The sequence below is a fragment of the Prenolepis imparis genome, unplaced genomic scaffold (assembly GCF_030444845.1).
Source record: "Prenolepis imparis isolate NDT839.2.m4 unplaced genomic scaffold, iyPreImpa1.0 SCAF_10, whole genome shotgun sequence".
Lineage (NCBI taxonomy): Eukaryota > Metazoa > Arthropoda > Insecta > Hymenoptera > Formicidae > Prenolepis > Prenolepis imparis.
The window spans coordinates 9,009,542-9,023,211 of NW_028141168.1; the positions used below are offsets into that span (position 1 = coordinate 9,009,542).

The following is a 13,670-nucleotide window of genomic DNA, read 5'->3' on the forward strand; positions in this document are numbered from 1 at the left end:
CGGCAAAACTCGCAGTTTCTTTGATTCGCGATTACAGTGAATACGGGGGAAACAACGAATAAGTACCATTACACGATCAATTATCGTTTTAAAAGTGAAGAAACGCTTCGTTGAACTATTCGCGTTATATATTGTGCAACGTAAGAACGCGCAATTTCAAAATCTAAGCGGTAATTGCTGCGGAATTAAAGTGTGCAGTCCGTATTCAATAGCACTACGAAAGTAGCCTGTATGAAAAGTACTTTACCATGATATATATATATATATATATATATATATATATATATAATAATTATAATAGAAATGAGATTGATACAAAAAAAGCATCGGTTCAGTCAGGAAAATTTACTCGATTGCACATGATTTTGAAAGGTACTTGTTTAATTTATCGTGATTATACATATAATACGTTTATACATTTTGCCGCACTTTAGATCTAAACAGCAATTTATCCCTCGGGAGTCGTATTATTATAGCTGTAGAAAATAAATAAGCTTCTGTGATTTCTTCCACAAGATAGAATGCCTCGAAGAAAGATTCGCGGGGGTTTCCAATTATTTTATTGCTTGCCCTCGGTCTCTTATACTTCTCTGATACGTTTGTCAGTTATGAAAGGCAGAAGTTGCAATGCCTGCGCGCAACGCCGGGGTCATCATGGCAATTACTATGCAGTTAGAGAATGTGCGGCTGACGATCGACGACGACGACGTTGCGCACCTTGTAAGAACCGGTAATTTTGCAACATTGTTGCCCGATTCGCGGGAAAAATATAATAAAGACCTCCCCCCTCGCTTCACACCACGGACGAGAGGACGTAATTGTGCCGAAAAACAGCCGTGCGTGCGTTCGCGCGCCGATCCGCAATTTCTCTTCATATTTCGAATAGCAGAACTGTCGCGTTACGAAAGAGATTCTCGCGCTACTTAGCGAATTCGTATATTCTCGTTTGTTGCGGTAACGACGTCCTTAACCAAATAATAGTCCCTCATTAGCGCGTGTCTGACCTCGCAAATTCTTAAATGCGGTAAAACGTGAGGTGCCAGATTATCGAGTGCAATCGACGATTAATGATACATCCAATTATATTATTTTTTAATTGTACAAACATCAGTTTTCTCTTGTTATATATCGCAGTCGAAGGATCTCATCGAGAGATCACACAATGATTGATAAATAAACCAAAATCAAAGGAAATAGTTCTATCTCGCAATTTTATATATATATTACAAGGAGTTGCGAATCGCGCCTATATTCTTGCCAAGTTAGTCAAGACTTAATTAAGTGAGAGTCTGTTATCGTTAGCGATCATAATTGTAGTATTAGCAATGTAGTGCAACAGCTACAAATTACATACAGCTGTTTTGCGTGGTCCTTCTATAAATTATCGCCTTATCTATTATCAGTCATGCTCCGTTTCAAAGGAAACCCGAAAACATAATAATTTAGTTGAAGTTTATAAAATTATTTGCATACATTATGCAAGATCTGCGATTTTATAAAACGTGCTAATTTTTATCTACGAAAAATACAACCAACTTTCATAATCTGAAGCAAAATAAGAGAGTTTAAATTAAAGTAAATTTCTTTGAGAAAATTATTACTTATTGGATTAATTCAAAGTTCCGTTTTATTTAACAAACTGAATTTTTATATTTAAAATTATTTATAATAAATTTTCATCTGTTATATATTTTCCATTATTAAGTATAACTTGTTCTCATTTAGACTGTAATATGTTAATTCTTTCCTCGAAAAATTTTGAAGGTTTTGATGCAAAGAAATTTTTTAAAAATTTATCGATCTCGGCATCATGAAATTTTTTCCCATTTGAATTTCGATTCATAATTTTTTTTACAATTTTCTTGTACTCGCTGTAGTTGCTGCACGTATACATCTGATTGTTTCGTTTCGATTTAAAAACTTATGGTTTTTCAGAATAAATGATTCAATAATTATTTATAACGGAACTCTCTCTTATGAATCAATGCAATATAAGCAACAATATTGATTGACGGAATCGCGCGGAAGAAGAAAAAGGAATACGGGATTTCTCAGCGGCGGATTATCGCACTTGGCGCGTGTACAGCCTTGTAACATATACGCAAATAACCTAATAAATCTCGGTATAGGCTGTTCATCCTTCGGAGTCCTTGACACCGACGTGGTGTCACCGACTGCATCGCGTTGCTCGTGTGGAAGAAAAGGAGAGCCGGTCGTCGTTCATCCGTCCGTCGTAGAAGCGACCCGGATCAACCTTACGTTTCTCAATACGCGTGGTCTTCTCCGCTAACGTTATTCACCACCGTCTACGTCACTCCTCTCAGCTACGCGTGTAGTAATCTCCTAGAAAGACTTTAATGATCCTTAGGAGTTATCGACCGCGAAAGGTTCCGCTCGGCTACCTCGATGAGCATATTATTCGTCAATTTTAATTGAAAATGTCATCCCCCCCAAAAAATCGTCTTTTGAAAATTCCCAAATAATTAAAAATATTTGAATATAAAATCTCTGCATATAATTGCCGTAGAAATTCTTGCATACGAATGCTGATAAAAGATTAAATCCAATAGATGAAGATACAATAGTGTAAAGTAATAAATTTTTAATCCTAATAATTTGTCACATGGAGAATTGAAAAGATTACATATAGAATATATTGTAATTTTAATACAGGAGAAATCACAAGTTTCTTTGTTTTTAGAAAATTAATACATCTCTACATAGCGTAAATATCTAAAGATTCGAGATGCAGATACAATTGATTTAGCATTCTTTGTCTAGACGCAACGCATTATGACATATGAATTTTTCTTCCATCATATCTGTATACATATATAGAATTTAATTAACACCGATCTTTATTAGATAAAACAAGCCATTAAGGAAGCAGTTACCAAATGCTTCATTATTGAAATATATATTTAAGCAATACACAAGATCTCTAGAAATAATGATATATCGGTGATAACCGGAAATGTCGATCTGTCGACGATAATAATATCTATAAATAATTTTTCATCACTCAATCACCTAGTAAGCCTTTCACAATCTTCCGATATCCACGCTTTCGAATCGGCTTAGCTGGTTCAAGCGCAATTAAACGAAACGACTCAAAAGATGCACCCTGTAATCCATCTGAGAAATTAACGATGAACGTTCGCTTGTTTCGAGAACAATGGTCATCGGCGGCGCAGTTTACGCAAGCATTGTTAACGGGGTTTGTGTCGCTATCGCACGCGCAGTTTTCGTCTAGTTCATCCCAGGCTCTCCACACGGGTGGTCCTTTAATGAGACACCGCAGAAGGCAAGTCGTCTTGATTTTAAGCGCCGATAACCCGAATGTTCCCGCGAACTCTATTTCTATTCATGCTACCGTGGTATTTCTCCGTGTATCACTTTAAATGCGCGTATTCTCTCTTTCATCCTTTCATATAGCACAGCGTGTCAAATAATGAAGACAACCGTGCTTTCCATCTGACAAACCATATAATAATTATCAGATTTTAATATTTCTTCATAAGATTAAAATCTTTTAAAAATATAATGTTGCGAGTGAGTAGAATAACTTGATAACTAACAGTTAATAAAAACATGCAAAAGTGTAGTTTGTTAAATGAAATCGTTATATCAAATCATTATAAATTACGTAAGTAGAGAGATAAGAGATATAATAGCGCAAGATTGGTGGCTTTATACATTAATTGCTAAATGATACGAGAGAGATTATCGCTGATGTCTGTGGATTAGGTTGTAAAATTCCCGTTTTCCCTTTTCGACGTAACATCTCCGAGAAGCGGCCCTATCTCCGCTTGGTCCTCTTCAATCTCTCGATTTCACTTTTGGCGGCCGCGGCACACTCTTCCTCTCCGCGCGAACCTTCCTCCATCTCCCCTTACTACTTTCGGTCTCTCCTTCTCTCGACATAATTGCGTAAGCGGCGCGTTTGAGCGCAACGATGATATTTGCCGCTTACGGCGCCTGCGAGCCGCACGCGTGCCTCTTCGAATGATGAAAAGGACCATTACACTGCAGCATTGCAATTTGTAAAACGCGCGTTCGCCGCAAATCCGTGAAAGTAGAGCGATCGTTGATTATCGTTTGTCTAACGCAGCGATGGCCAATTTTCTCTCGGTGCATTTTGAGAAATTATCCACTGTGTCCCGGTAATTATCGCCAATAACGATATCGAAATAATCGACGAAAAGCTTGATTTGGTATTCACCCTAAAAGCCTTAACTTATTCTAATCAACGCGATTTGACGTCACGTTTCGATGTCACGTTGCGTTATTCATACTTTCTTGCGCAACATTTACGAGCGTGGAAGATAGCACTCGCTCTATCCTGTTTATACTTCTTCGTGTAGTAGATACTTGAAATCTCTAGAGCAGAGTAACTATAACGAACAGGAGCAAGTTGCGCAAAGGCAAATTTCTTGTATAAATATCGGAAAAAAATTTGACAGGTAACATCTGCTGTATCTGAATAAAGCACGTGATATTCGTGCTTTAAGGCAGTAAGGCTTAAGTCAATTACTGTTAAGTGCGCGTAATCGATACGGTATAAAGTTATCGCGTATCTAAAGCGAATGGCGAATAAATTGCCAATAACTCAGTAATTATCCGCCGTTAGATACGTTCACGCAACATTACTCAAGATTACAACAGTTGTATTTTTTAAAAATAGGATAAGAGCGCAGGGTTTTATTATTGCTCAGATTTCCAAGACAGCATTTATTTATGCGCTCTTACTCATTTTTATTACTTTTCGCTATCATGAATAATAAAGCAATATCTGCTCGATAGTTAATGTAATGATTTGTTGTAACTCAATTTGCTTCTGTTCGAGTAAACAGTTTTCTCACGTAGTCAAGACAATGTTTGTCAAAAGTTATCCATATTTCATCAATGAAATCGAAGTCGAAGCAGAGGAGATGACATTAAGTGATGACATATTTGACTAACAATTGCTTGCGATCTACATAAATGTCGAATTCTTAATTCGAGCTTATTAAATGCATTTCGAAGAAGTGATTACTACAAATCGTTCGATTCTTTCCGCGAACACTCGATCGTTGAAGGCTTTGCTTAAGAAAACAACTATGTCCGACCATGAGCAATCGTCATAAAGTATCCTAATCCATAGATAAATAGTAATCCCCAATCTCGTAGCCGAAGGAAGCATTAGGCATGCAATTGACGAGAAAAAAGAAGGGAGTACCACTAAACGTAAGACTCGCAATATTATCGTCATCTTCATCGTCTTCTTTTTTTTTTTTCTCCGCCGGCATAAAGCATATGTTTATACCACTGGACATCGGTGCGATGGTGCCGATGGCGAATTAAAGTGAAGAGGGGAACCGCGAGGACGCGAAAAATGCGAGGGGCAATCACGACGAGAGAAGGGGGGAGAGAAATGGCGAAGAGGCCGCGGGAGTGAGGGACGGACGAGAGGCAAGGCCGTTCTTTGACCCGAAACGTGGTCAGCTCGGCGCCAATTTTTCGGGAGAAACCGGTCTTACACGGCCCTCTGGAATTTTGGCCGGCGCGCACATACACCACCGGTTGCCGGGCTGGTTTCGGGCCGCGAAAACCGAGGGCGACATGTTAAATATCATTGTAGCGGAGCTGCACACCTGCCTCCTCGCCGAGGCACCGCACAATTAATATCAGAGAGCCTCACTTCGTGTTCGGTGGAATCTCGTCAATCAACGGTAATCGAGGATCACGTAGAAAACAAGAGAGGTCAGCGCGCGCACTGATATTTTCGTGTCACGAGAAAGGCTAATTAATTAATTTTTTTAAATAAATCTCCGTACGTCACGAGATATTCTCAGTGTGTGATTTACGAGATTTTAAATTAGCTGAGTACAAAATATTTGCAGACAAGTGCACTATTAAGCGATACTCGTCATCCATTAATTTAATAAATTGCATTAATATACGATTACGACATACATATATATGTATAATGTATATATTATATAAATATAATATCGTATGGAGATATATATTTATAATTTTATTTCAACAATTGCTCTTGACATTGCTCTTTACCTCTCACAATTTTGCCTAAATATAAATCACACATTACTCGCACATCCGCTCGCTTATTAAGATAAAAATATATTGACGATTAAAGTAAAATAACATGCGACCTACATTAGCCCGATTCCAGATTGTGGTGTGAAGAAATATTTACCTACGGGGCCTCTCTCTCTCTCCTCTCCGGTTGCTCTTCGTCGCGACCTGAATTCTGCGTCTACCGGTTGCAACAATTTTTACCTTAATGCTTCTGACGCACGGTACAGTTTTTGCTTCGGGAAGCGTTCGACATTCATTGTCGGCACTTATTATCGTGACGATTAGGTTTGATTTAATCTCCAGGCAACTACCTCTCTCTCGTTTATTCTTTGTGCAACATCTTGTGCTCATACGTATAAATTATGCGCCGCATTTTCATGCATATTAACACATATCGCGCTTCTTATCCCCTCAGCTAATACTGTTGCAAATTGCAGAAAAACCACGTCGGAAAATCCTAATCGTCTCCTCGAACCCAACGCGAGCTTTGCATCTCTCTTGCCTCTTTTCGCGATCTGCATCTCCTCTTTCGCTCGTCTCTTCTTGCATATGAGACGATGCACACGTGCATTTGTAGAAATACACGATGCACCTGTACTCTCGCCACACCTGTGCAAAAGAAGCTCATTGATCTTCTCTTTCTCCTCGATTTTATACCTTTTCCATCGCGTTGCTTTTTTTGGCTCTATTATCATAAATATTATATTACTGATATTTAAATGTATCTACTGCATGTATATAATACAGCTATATAGTTTGCAATTGATTTAATCGCGTATCAAATTTTTTTTATTTATTAACAATTTATTAATTTATTAACAAGATTGTCTTGTAGTGCTGTACTAGCGTCACTTTGTCTCTGAAATAAGATATTATGTTATTATCTCATCCGTATAATTTGTAGCCACATATTAACTATTTAATGACAGTTATTGATTATAACGAGAATTGTTATCGTTTGAATTTAATGTTTATTTGCAGCATCTCTACCGGAAGCCACACATTAATTTTTTATCTGTACCGCTTTGACTCATTGTTAAAACAGCGATTAGCGCTAACTATGTGTGGTTTTGTAAAAACGCATTAAATGACTGTCACGGGATAATTATATCTTCTGCCGCAAGAAGATGTAATTGATTATGAAAAGCGCGAAATGACGCTTGTATAGATAATTGCTGATTTGAAAACCAGATTTTGTGGCGTTAACAATGAGGTTAAAATCATTTTACATTAATCGCGTGGTCGATATATATTATTTTCAGAATGCGTTATCACTACGAAAATATTTTAATACGCAAAGATGGAAAGGAAATAGTTAGAAAAATGTTGAAATAACTTCGCGATTTAATAGTAATTGATATTAATGATTGATATGTTATGTAAATCCATTAAGACCGATTTAACATTAAAATACGACGTTTACATACTTATTCATTTTCTATTGTCATCTTTGTTAAGTGAAACCTTCTTCACAATCCATGAATATTATCAATTGAAGATAGAATTAATCACAATATATATACATGTTGTTACTTTACTTTACTCGTTCACTTGACCTTAGAATGATTATTTGCGAACCCATTAATATCCGCAAATGGAAACCGTGAATACAAGTGGTCTGTATACAGATTATTCTTCGTTGTCCTTCTTATCTCTTTTGAATATTCCTTCTTTTTGCAAATTACATCCCTTGAGATAATGACAATTCTTTAGTTACATTTCAACGTCCTTTCTTCGGCATACATCTAACATTATCCATCCTCCAATGTGCAATTATGATATGAATATTAAAATGTGACAATTACAAATCAACCTTGATGTTTAATGAATGTGAAAATATGTTCTCTGTCTATAATGTCCCTTGGTACCGCAACTAATTGATTCTTCGTATTTTTTTAACTGTCACTAAAATTTCTCATTAAAAAAATTTAACATTAATATCTCTATAATAATAATTAGAATCTCCAATTAAAAAAAAATCTTATTTCTTGTGTTTTAATTAAAAGGAACTTCTTAAGAACTATCAATAGATTTTTGTGAATATATTGTATATGTATAAAGAAATTTAGTATAATTCATCTTTCTCAGAATTATAATATTTGATCTTAAAATCAACTTCTGGTTTTGTTTTATAAATATTTTTTTCTTATCAAGAATTCCAAGACTTAAGAAGAAAATCAAATATATAAGTTCTTCAGTTATTTAATCTTCATATAGTCTTATTTTTTGACTATACAATTTTAGAAGCATTCAGCGGTAGAACTTTTTATCTACATCAATAAAACTTTTAATTCTTTATGTAAAGAAACTAGAACTCCAATAAGATCTGTAGAACTTTAAAACATCGAGGAATATTAACTTTGCACATGACAGATGTCCAATTAAAACAAATTAAAATATATCGTGGCAACGTTTGCCTAATGTTTTGCTAAAAAAAAAAAAAAAAAAAAACAGTTTTTGTAATTATTAAAATAAAATCAACCTTCGCGCATAAATTTATTTTCGCTTACATTTCGCGACGTCCTTGGTGCCTTGAAGAGATACCTAGTCTTTGTTGGTCGAGTCTCTATCATTGTCCGCTAAACACTGATGACGATTTAATATTTTTTGTTATTGACGTGCTTCTAGGCGAATAGAACAATTTCATTTATGTGTTAATGTACACGTCGTTAATGTACACGTGCACAATGTCGAATCGGCAAGCGTATAGCGATTACAAATTTCGATCTCGTCGCGAGATCTCCTCCGCCTCGAAAAGAAGCGCGTTATTCAACATCGTGAGTAATGAACAAACTATTCGATTACGCAAGCGAGGCCTGGTAAACGTGTGCGATCCTTTAGTATCAAGGATTCCGCCGAAGCGCCAAATAAATCGGTTATCCGCGAGCGAGATGACGCGCAGCTATAGCAGCCTTTAATGTCACGTTCGTTCGTTCGTGACAACAAGCCGAATGCCGAGGTCTCAGACAGAGCTTCTTTATCGTGTCGAGCCTCTGAACTTCTATTATGTGCAATCTCCATGCCATTTTTAGCGCCTATGTGTCATTTACAAATCTCGAAAGCATCAAAATAATTCGCGAATATATGCGAAATCAAATCTATCGGATTACACGAGTCTCTAAGTACAAACGTTTGTATATAATATTTACAAATGATACCAAAAGATCATAAATTCTAAGAATATATAACTTTAAGATTTTGTCACGTATTATTTAATTAATATCATAAAATTCCGAACAGGAAGTTTACGGTATCTTCTATGAAATCGTAATGAACAGTTGCGTGTCATTTTTTAATGCCAATGTATCAAATTTAAATTATTAATTATTATTCATAAAGAATGAAGTTCCATGGAATTCGATCAAAACTGCATATACGTGTACTTAATTAACTATGAAAACATATTTATAAATAGCAAATAGATTGTATATTCTGACATATAGTTTTAAAAGTCACGCAGGCAATTATTTTTTTATTATAATGAAGACTATTAGAATTCTTCATCTTGATTATATCTTTGTTATAAATGGTCAACATGCCATTTTTAGTGCGGATACGTCTTTTATAAAAAACCGTTTATGATATCATAAAACAATGGAAACTTCCAAAATTTGGCAAGTTTATTTGTACATATTAATTCGCTCTAAAAAATTGATGTAACAATTGACGTAAGCTATTTTTATTAAACAAATTAGTGACTGTTATATATATCGATTATATAACATTGTTAGAGGAATCATAGTTAAATTTATTAATTATGATTTCAAAGAGCCAATTAGCAAGATACAATTATTTCTTTTAAATTCAAGGATATTAGAGATCTAATCATTCGTTTTTTTCTCATGGTTTCTGTACAGATTTACTCATACCATAGCGCAACAGAATGAACGTGTCTGAATGTGAATAATGTGTCTCGTACATTTCTTCGTAAAGCTGACAATCAAATAGCCATATTTCCATTTCTAATTGCATTCTCGTTGCGAACTGTCAAAGATGCTGTTCGTTATCCTCATAGTTGTTATTGGTATCCCATACGTAATTACGTACACCGAACTAAAGGCACCTATCTGCGTACATATGAAAAGACTTTACATATATTTAAGCGATCTCGGTAAGAATGTGATTCCACGGTAAGAAAGAATTTCGCAAGTCTGGCAGTCACGGACGATAGTCAATACGACACGTTATGCGGGTGCCAGGTTAAACCGCTAGGAATAACAATGAATTGCGTGAACCAAAAGAATTAAGTTAACAATATTGTCATATTTTGAGAATTTTTATGCAATCTTTTATTTTCAATAATATTCAAATGACTAACGTTTATTGTAAAATTGTTGATATTGTGGAATGTAAATTATTGAATATATTTTGATATTTTTTACTAATCATTTACATTTTAAAATAAAATAATTTAAGGAAGCAAATATATTCGCATATATGTGGAAAAATTTGAAAGCAATCGTAACTGAACACAAAATATGTGCCTTTAATCTTTTTATTACGTATAGTTAAAAATAATTCTTTACTCGCGGAAGATTTTGACGACAAGCTGTATCAATACAGCTGTGATTACCGATCGTAATATACACATAAGCATCTCTGATCTTCGAACGCTATGTTAAAGTAGAAAATTGCACGTTTATATAACATGTGTGTTTTGACAGCAAAATTGATCGAAGTTCGAACGTAATACCAAAGACGGTATATGGAGAGTAGATAAGAAAATAATATTACTTGAGAGCGATATTACTAAATAAGAGCTTAAAAAAAATGCAGTATCACTGCGATCGCAAAAAAAAAGCAGATAATAGAATGATCAAAATTTTTATTCATGGTATGAATTAACTTTGTAACGGGTATTCAACGGGAATGTCTCGAGGATTGTTAAAGCTTATGCGTCACAGTCTACTTAGGCTAGACCTCGGCAAAGTGAACAGCCTTATTCTTCAGCCGTATTCTTCCTCGCCTTCTCGTTGCCGCTTTTATAATGATATTCCACTTTGTTAACGTTGGGCGCAAAGTCGGTAGCCATGATCCGTTTCCACGCACCGATGCACCCGACTTTACCTCTACTACTGTCGTCGTCGTCGTCGTCGTTGTTGCCATTCTAGAAATCTAAGAACCGGCTACGAGAAGATGACGATCTTCTTAACGCGACGCGTCATGAGCTGCTATTTTTTATGGGAATTGAAACACAATGAAGTGCCACAATAAATTATAAAATAAATGTGTTTGAAATAATTCCGCGATAGTTTAAACGCGTCAACTTGATCTCGAAATTCGAAGGATCACTGCGAATAATTGAGTTGTTTTGCAAAAAGCTACAAAGCCACGTGGCGCAAGAATTACATATGTAAATGTAATATCTCTAAAATATATGTAAAATCTTATCTGTCGTTTGATTAAATGATATCCGGAGAAATAAAGTCTCTAAGATAATAAAGCGAAATTTGCATGCGTAATAAAAACGCAGGAAACGTTTGAATTGCATATTCATTGCAAATTGGAATTGAAATATGGAGATGTACGAGATATAAGTCTCTTTAACGCGGTGATATATATATAAGAATATGTTAATGAATTTTGCTGCTCAATAATTACTTCATAATTCTCATTGAGACGAAGGTTTTTGACTTACATAATTTTCCGTGAAAAGCTGATTAAATCATAAATTTTAGAATCATAATACATTTTTTATACAACGTTACGTATATGTTATGCAGTCACGGAATTTTTTAATACAAAATAACTCACTATTATTACGATTTTCATAATCTTGATGGCGATTCAGATGATCACACAAATGGATAATTTCATCATTCAACACTTTAGATGCTGTTACACAAAGCAAACGTTCGTGATCGATTTACTCTTGACCCTTTCGAACTGGCAATGATCCAAAGTCAAGATCTGGTCAAGTTCGCCTGCTATCAATTAAACCGAACACGTGCTGGTTAACGAAGTGTATCGTACGGATATTTGGCAGGAACGTCGAACCTTTGCCATTTCGCTTTGTCGAGTGTTACAATGCATCTTTCATCTTCCAATTCACGGTTGGAAGATTCGAATGATCCCACGAACTTTCCGAACGTTCAAGGTCTTCTTTCTATAAAGTCATTGCGATTTTTCATTTCCAAAATCCAAGCCCGAGGCCGCTGTGATCCGGATTACAATAATCTGCAAACGAGATCATAATCACAAAAGGATATGAAACGCGTTCGTGCAGAACACATTGAGAACGAGTTTTGTTCTCACCATTGATCGATCATTCTATCCATTGTCTTTTTTCATCAACTATCCATGAGAGTTTGTAGTTTTTGTGAACTAATCATTATGTTAAAATTTTCTGTTGAAATAAATTAATTTACATTAAACTTATTAGAATAGGAAAAACGCGCGACGAAACGGACTATAAAAATAAAAAGAATATATAAATATATACAATTTATTTACATTCTTCGTGTATAATACTACGGATTCCGATGAGATTTTTTCCAAGCGAATGTTTCAGTTGCCACTTGTGAATAATATTCGCTCGAGCGAACAAATAGACACATATTGCGATTTTTATATTATAGATTAGAGTGCCGCTAAAGGTAAATTTCTCGGCTAGACCGAGGGACGTGGTTGTAACGATAACGAAAAAACACTTAAGCTGCGGATTGAAGGGCCATCCGCCAATTTTTGCCGGGGATTTCCCGCACGAGGTCAAACTCGAGGAATCTACTTGGGTAATCGAGGACGGGAAAGTGTTGCTGATTAATCTGGAAAAGGTGAGTCTCTCGTGGACGTATATATATGTATGTGGCAGAGTCCGCGCCCTCGTATTAGTAATATGTTTTTTCGCGACCTTCGCCGTTCTTTGGCCTTGCCGGAACCGTGTAATTCCGATAGTTCTAAGATCGTTCAATCACGGATATATGTATATGTGGAGATACGTGTGATTGGCAATGAATTCAACTGTTTTTAGACATGCAAAATACAGTATTTAATTAAGGTCTAATTAATATTCATGATTATCGTATTCGCAATCGTTCGTGTGATTATACTTGCCGCAATCTCTATCCAAAATTTTATTTCACGAAATCAAAAATATTATGATTAATTTGCGACATATATCACGACACATCAAAGCAATTTTCGCAATATCAATTATCGATTGATGCAAAATATCAAGATGTCTTTAAAATTATTTAAATAAAAACAAAACACATTAACGATGATATAAATATTTGTAATATGGTAATATAATAGATTACAATATTTTTTTTTTTTTTTTTTTTTTTAAACGAAATCGACTTTTTTTTGTGTAGGTGAATAAAATGCAATGGTGGGCTCACGTAATAACGAGTGAGCCGGAAATCAGCACAAAGAAAGTAAATCCCGAACCTAGCAAGCTTTCTGACCTCGACGGAGAGACAAGAGGCCTCGTAGAAAAGATGATGTATGATCAGAGACAGAAGGAGCTAGGACTTCCAACATCCGATGAGCAAAAGAAACAAGATGTTATCAAAAAGTAAGATAACATTTCAATATTTAATATTTTCGCTGCACACAGATATATACAATATGGATTATTTTATATGTTA

General features: G+C 35.4%; 1 protein-coding gene across 1 annotated transcript in view; it reads left to right on the top strand.

The window, feature by feature from the left end:
- Positions 1–13,670, top strand: part of Nudc (nuclear distribution C, dynein complex regulator) — a 62,853-nt gene that overhangs the window by 48,650 nt on the left and 533 nt on the right. The window contains exons 5-6 of the mRNA XM_083048117.1: positions 12,660–12,854; positions 13,395–13,597. Of these exons, the coding sequence (XP_082904243.1) occupies positions 12,660–12,854; positions 13,395–13,597 (398 nt within the window). The remainder of the gene's footprint in view (positions 1–12,659; positions 12,855–13,394; positions 13,598–13,670) is intronic.